Source organism: Nannospalax galili, unplaced genomic scaffold (genome assembly GCF_000622305.1).
Source record: "Nannospalax galili isolate Female #2095 unplaced genomic scaffold, S.galili_v1.0 scaffold386, whole genome shotgun sequence".
Taxonomy (NCBI): Eukaryota; Metazoa; Chordata; class Mammalia; order Rodentia; family Spalacidae; genus Nannospalax; species Nannospalax galili.
The window spans coordinates 2,668,565-2,675,814 of NW_008356676.1; the positions used below are offsets into that span (position 1 = coordinate 2,668,565).

Genomic DNA, 7,250 nt, shown 5'->3' on the forward strand with positions numbered 1-7,250 from the left:
TTCAATATTTCTAAGTTTTCTGAATTCATTCAGAAGTTTATCCCTGTTTTCCTACAGTTCTTTGATTTCTTTTTTTGTGTGTCCTTTAAATTTGCTGAATTCTTTTATGTTTATAATTGTTCTTTTGAGTTCCATGTCCTGCATTATCTCTAGGGGGTTCTCATTGTACTCCTCTAGAGGGCTATTGGTATTTGTTGGTGATATGTTATTTTGGTTTTTCATGTTATTATTTCTTCTCTGATTTTGACATGTGAATTTCTTTTGTAGTTTCTGATTCTTGTGTGGGACTCAAGCCTTCAAGTTTAGGTCTGCTTCTTTTCGTGAATTTTATGTGTCTGTGGTTTACTTTGGGGGCATGAAAAGATGGTTCCTCTAGCTTCTGGTTCTCTGTTTTGATTTTATATTGGAGTGGCCAGATTGCTTTTGTCTTCAGGAGTTTCCACAGAGGCCCAAGTCAGATGAGGATCAGATGCTCTCAGGCTTTCTCCTAAGGTCTGGAACCCTCCAGGAAAGATTTTGGCCTCAGGAATTTGGGGGTTGGACTGGCCTGGGAGCCGGGCCCAGGAAATATGCTGGTCTAAGGCGGCTGGTGGCTATGCCACCCAGAGTTGCAAAGGAAGGTGGGGGCGGGAAGCAGCCCCAAGGGCTCCTGTGAACTACACTGAGGAGCTAGGTTTGTCTGGATGCAAAGGATCAGGAAGAGAAAGGTCAGCCTTGGCGTCCAGGAAAGAGGCTGGTGGTCCTGCTGGCCCAGGGAAGTAGAAGGAGGTGAGGGCGGGGTCAGGCCCAGAGTGTTCCTGGGGACCTGAGAAGGAACTGAGTTGGTCTGGATGCACAGGATCAGGAAGCAGTGGTGGTTCCCCAGCTCTCTGGGGCGCCAAGACAAGGAATGGGACAGGACATAGGCTAGGAGGAGAGACCTGCGGGAGAGATGGGAGGGTGAATGAGGTTGGGGGAGTCAAGGCAAGGAGGGCATGATCAACTTACCCTGGAGAGAGGCCTGTGAGTAGTGCAGGCCCAGGGAAGCAGAGGGAGGTGAGGGCAGGGCCAGGCTCAGAGTGCTCCCTGGAGAGAGCAGCTAGGAAAAACTTTCTGCTTTCAAGAGGCTCCTGTGATTAGGTTAGGAGCACCAGATAATCCATCTTTTGATTAACTCACAGTCAAGTAAATTTAATTACATCTGCAGAATCCCTTTCGCCATGTAAGTTAATGTAATCATAAGTGATATTTCATTGTGTTTACAGGACTTGACCACAATTATGGGGAGATTATAGAGAGCATTGCAGCTGGAATCCTGAGATCCCTTTTGTGTTCTGCCTAACACTGTGTGTGTGTGTGTGTGCAGAGTCTCCCTTGAAACTTACAAATGAAATTTGAGGTAGCCCCCGGTGTCCTCATTATTCTTTCCAGAGATCACAAAAGAAGGTGGACCCAAAAGGAATGAGTCTAAATTTTTATTATTTTGGGGGGGGGGGGCTTTGATCAACACACATCTGCCTCTGTTGTTATTCTACATTTCTTTATGGACAAATGTTGAATAACCTGGAACATCTGGAGTTGGAGATTTACAGGAGCAATGATTGCTCTGTAAGGGACAGACTTTCTAACTCTCCGACTCTCTTGTCTATAGTATGACATTGCTGGACACTCTGGAGACGGCTACAACATTGCCCTTGTTCCAATGAACAAAGTCCCCAAGGACAATAAACAGAGACTAGATATTCTGAAGGTAAATACTTTCTGTTACCTCTATATTGTGAGAACTTTTATCAGATTGGAGAAAAAATAAACAGATTGGCTGAAGAAGCAGTAGCTTTAGGAAAGAAGCAGGCTATCAATTCCATAAACATCCAAGCCTTAAATAGAAAATGTCTTTCATGTCTAAAATCCTTTTTCCAGCATCCAAATTTAAATTTTTCACTATGTATTTTCAGAGTACCGTGTTTCTCTGGGGTTGTGCCTCTTGCACTGTGTTAGGAGTAACCTGGGGCACCTCGTGTGCCCAACATGCTCAGTAGAAAGGAAAGTATGGCCCTTTTAGAGGACTCTATACATTTTATATATTTCTTAGTCGTTTTGGATGATAATTCAATTTTACATGCTTAAATCTGCAGTAGAAATATATTCATTGTGGTTTTCAAACAAATCTCTCCCACTGCTTCTGAAAAGTGTTTATAGTACAGAATGACTGTTCACTGGAAGTTCGGTCCATTGCTTATGTCTCTGCTGTCTCATACCTCTTCAGGGTCACGCCAAGTTTCATATTCTCTTATATTTTTCTCACTTTAAATTGGAGCTTGAATTTTAAAACTAAGTCATGATAGTTTTAGAACAAATCCTGTGTCTAATGCAAGTATCACTGTGCTGTGTTGTCACTCTAATGTGTAAATCTAGAGTTCATTCAGACACTTGTACTTGCTTGTAGTAATTGGCACATCTGCAGTTTCACTATCAGTAGAAAAACCACATTTGTTAAAAAGGAGTTTCTCACCTATGATTCTGTGCTCTTTCCTTACATACAGACAATGCATGCCCACTCTCAGTTCTGCATGAGTGGGGACCACACGCTCGAGGGGACAGAACATGCCATCAAGGACATTACCAAAGAAGAAGCTGATGAGTACTTTGTCATAGTCTTAAGTGATGCAAATCTGTCAAGATATGGAATACATCCTGCCAAGTTTGCCCAAATTCTTACTAGTGACCCTCAAGTTAATGCCTTTGCCATTTTCATTGGATCTTTGGGGGATCAAGCAGCCAAGTAAGTTTTCCTGTAGCAAAGAGCAAATACAATAAATGCCTGGCATGTGCTGTTTCTTGGATTTAGCCCTGAGGAGGAAGAGAGGAAAAACAGAATCTAGAGGTCCTACCCTGAAGCAACTTATAATCTACTTGGGAGCAGTGCTCTAGCTTGTTTGGACAAGCAGTCATAGGTTTGATAGATGCTCTAGGATTTTTATAAAAATTCATAATTTTGTTTCTCAGTTTGTATTTAAACTAATCATAAAATAAATAATTACCAAATTGACTTCCCCACTAACACATTAGACAATATTTTACACAGTCAGCACTTTACAGAGATTCCAAGCCCAGTCTAATCAGTTTGTATTCAAATCATATTCAAAATTATAAACATCTAGGGCTGAGGTTGAAGCTCAGTAGTAGAGCACCTATGTAACATGCATGTGGCCCCAGGTTCAAGCCCAAGTATTAAAAAAACAAAAGGAAAGAAACAAACAATAGTAAACATCAAGTATTATGTTTTTTTTCATTTCATGTATATGAGTATATTGGCTGCATGTATGTGAGTGCACCCTGTTATGCCCAGATCTCGTGACCCCCAATGACCACCAAGGAGTCTGGAGTGTATGCAACAGCAAAGAGCTTTTATTCGGGCTTAAGCTCGGGCCCTCAGATTTCACTGATGCAGTGGATCCATACTGAGAGCCCCGATCTAGGGTGGGATAGGCTTTTATAGGGAAGTTTCACAGAAGCCCACGCACACCAAGCATTCTTTAAAATGACTGGATGGCCCTATGCCCTGAGTATGGGGAGGATTCTTATTGGTAGGGGCCAGAAGTTATTTGTGGGGCCAGAAGTTTCTGTTTTTACCTTATAAGGCTGCTATATGCCTGGGCTTGCTTGATCTGTAGCTTTCCAGGATGGGGGTGGTAACTGAAGATTACAACATGCCTGGGCATGCCCAGGCTTGCCTGAAACAGCTAGTCAAAAGGGAGTTAGTGCTGCCTCAAGCCAAGCAAATTACAGAAGCAGAAAGAAGTGGTTAGACGAGTCAGGGTCCCACACACCCGTGCCGTGCAGTGCCGCGGAGGTCAGAAGAGGGCTTTGGATTCCCCTGGAACTGGAGTTAAGGATGGTTCGTACTGCCGTGTGGGTGCTGGGAATCGAACCCAGGTCCTCTGCAAGAGCAGTCAGTGCTCTTAACCACTGAGCCATCTCTCCAGCCCCACATCTACTATTTTGATAACAGAAACTGTATGAATTTGTATGTGTGCATGTCTATATGTAGTATATTTAGACAGACATATATAAAGATATACATGTATATATACCCCTATAAACTAACTCTTCAATAAGTGATATATGTAAGCATACATGTATATGCCTACATATAGACATAAATGTGTGTATCTGTGTGTATACATATATATGTCTGTTACTAGAGAACCAGATAGGTGAACACTTCAGAGACAAAGAAAGACTATAGAGAGAGAGGGGGAGGGGGGAAGAGGGAGAGAGGGAGTTATATCTTATACTGGATATGCTGAATGTTCACTATAGAAATTTATGGTCAGACAATAAATACCACTGGGAAGGACCTGAAAGGAGAGATCCAGAAACACTTTGATAACTTAAGCATGCTAACATTTATCTTTTTGAATTACAAACAGAGCTCATGGTTTTTCTCTGTGTAAAATACTCACACACACACACACACACACAAAAAAAAAAACAGAAAAAACAACTGAAAGTATATCTCCGAACAGAAATCCTGCCTCACAAACCAAGGACCTGTCTTTGTCTCCCACTGATCTTACCTGCTGCACTCCGTGTACAGACTCATACAAACCAGGGCAGGACTTAGCAGCTCAGGTGCTGACATCTTTCTCTTAGTTCCCTCATTGGCTGTAGGCTTAGTCACAGTCACTTTATTTTTCAGTTATTGCCACTGACTGCATTTTTCTCACTTTTATGTGTTAGCACTTTACATTTTTTAGAACCTTCCTGTCCTCAAACCAAGCCATGTCTTTTCTATCCACATTTCCTCAGCACAAGCCCAGCATTAGGCAGACAGCAAGCTCAACAAATAGTGGTGGAGTTGAAATGGCTCTTTTGTCTTTCTAATGAACAGATCCTGTTGGAATACTTAAGAAAGCACAATAATACCCTTGTGGTTTCCTAGGGAAATGGTCCAACATCCACTGGCAAAAGTTATGTTGCAGTATTAACTGGTCTGCCAGGCATGCCAAATATATGATACTACACAGGATGGTTGATTTTTATTAAATATCATTCTGAAACCAAACTCTGTTGGCACAATGAAAGAAGGCTCTTTTCAGTACATCTGTGTCTTGTAGTTTTATTGCCTTCGAAGATGGCCTTTTGTTCCAAATGATAAATTGACATTTAAAAAATTACCATAAGTCTATATAACCTCAGTATTGTCATCAGAGCAATAGTTGGATGTGCAGATTGCATTTCATATTATGTAATGGGGAGAGGAGGGGAGAGAGAGAGAGAGCCCACTTATTCAAGGGGCTGGGCTGCAAGTTGGAGGCCTGTTTTCTAAGAAAGGAGAAGCACTTAGAAGTACAGTCTGAGACCAGCACATTTGACCAGATGCAGGTGAGCTAATTCCATATGGGCCCCTAAGACTCTCTTCTATCTCAGGAAATGGTGGGCATGAAAGGGAGACTTTTCTTTTCACATTCACTAATTTTCTCACCAAGCAGACCTTTCTTGGAGCTCATTGCTTGCCAGTACTTTCCCTGTTGCTTTTCCAGGCCTTTTGTAACTCAGTGCTGGCCAGTTCAGTTGCAGGCTGTGGGGCCAGGTATTAGAAAGTGAAAGCTTCCTTTCTTAAGAGCCCATTTAGCTGTTGAGGCTTGCCCAGGGCAAGAGGTTTGGAAGGGGGGCCTTGATTTGCAATGGTAATTTCTTTCCCTTCCCCTCCCTACAGGCTTCAGAGAACTCTACCAGCTGGCCGCTCTTTTATTGCTATGGACACCAAGCAGATCCCTCAGATCTTACAACAGATCTTCACCTCCACCATGTTGTCCAGTGTTTAAGAACCACACTTCACTGGTCAGAATTTGAAGCAAGATAGGAACAGAGAATTCTGAAGAGAAGACAAAGCAGACTAGTGTGTGGCTGCGCTCCTGGCTCTCCCACACTTGTGCGGTCATCCAAATTCAGAAGAGCCAGAAGACTCATGAATGGAAATCTACTACCACAGATGTGTTGGAAGTCCTCAGAGGAAACAAATTGACCAGGATCTTTTAAAGGTCAGGGTTAAAGGAAGGAGGAGTTGGAACTACAGGGCTTGGTCTAGTTCCAAACTCAAAAGAAAAAATACCCCGCTTTTTAAGCCTTACACACCAACTGTTACCTGAGATAAGAAGAGCTACCAAGCCTTCCAGGCCATAGTTTGACACCAAGGGACAAGTCTGCAAGCCCTTCAACATGTTCCTGTCTATAATTATTTCTGTTTGCTTACCAATCTGCATTGCCCAGCAAATAATCACTTTTTATAGCATGTAACCCACCGAAAAGTACTCCAGCAGCAGTAAGATGCTGGACTTTCTCTATAATTCCATTCTTTTGGCCAAAGCTAAAAGGAATCGAAAGATCCTTGGAGTGCTTGCTTTCCCATGTGACTTTCAAAAGACTCTTCAAATAATAATGAGCCCTACTCTCCTGCTGCCTGAGTTGAAGGAGAACAACACCGTGCCTTCCTGACACTTCTCAAAAGTTCCACAGTGGAGTATACTCTGGTGACCAAATTAGAGTGCTAAAAATAACAAGTGCTTGTAACAAAGAATGTTTTTTGACAACGTTCATATAAAAATTATGCAAAGTTGTCCGGGCGTGGTGGTGCATGCCTCCAATCTGCATTCAGGAGGCAGAGGCAGGTGGATCTCTGTGAGTTCAAGGCCAGCCTGGTCTACATAGCGAGTTCCAGGACAGCTGGGGCTACAGGGAGACCCTGTCTAAAAAAAAAAAAAAAAAAAAAAAAAAAAATCAAAGGTTTTAACAGAAGTCAGGCTCTGTCCAACTATCTAATTAAGATGCTCCTTTTCAGAGTTGATGATGGAGGCATCATTATGTGTGTGCTTACTATAAACTGGAAAAACTAATCTTGTTGATAATGTTACCTTTCCCATGTACACTGTAATCATACAGGGCCCTAATTTCATTTTATTTAATTATAGGACAAAAGAAAACACCCATTTGTTCTATTATCACCCCATCTCCTGCTATCAATTGTCAAAGAAATAAAAGCAGTCAGACTCCCAAGATTGTATTACTACCCAGCAAGTTTGCATGGTGTTCTAGTTTGCCTTCAATTGCTGTGACAAAGCACACCTCTCCTCTGAACAATACCAACTTCGTCGGGGCGGGGCGGGGGGGGGGTGGATTACATCTCCTGGGTCACAGTTCATCACTTAGGGAGCTTACTGACTTGCTCCCCTGGCCCATGCTCAGCCTACTTTCTTATATAACACAGG

The 7,250-nt window shown here is 42.5% G+C and overlaps 1 protein-coding gene across 2 annotated transcripts in view; it reads left to right on the forward strand.

Moving 5' to 3' along the window:
* The window catches only part of Vwa8 (von Willebrand factor A domain containing 8), a 438,392-nt gene extending 431,352 nt beyond the window's left edge, over positions 1 to 7,040 (forward strand). For both annotated transcript variants that reach the window (XM_008854688.3, XM_017794762.2), the window contains exons 43-45: positions 1,631 to 1,729; positions 2,523 to 2,761; positions 5,702 to 7,040. In XM_008854688.3, the coding sequence (XP_008852910.1) occupies positions 1,631 to 1,729; positions 2,523 to 2,761; positions 5,702 to 5,810 (447 nt within the window). In that variant the 3' untranslated portion in view covers positions 5,811 to 7,040. The remainder of the gene's footprint in view (positions 1 to 1,630; positions 1,730 to 2,522; positions 2,762 to 5,701) is intronic.
* Positions 7,041 to 7,250: the final 210 nt, after the last annotated feature.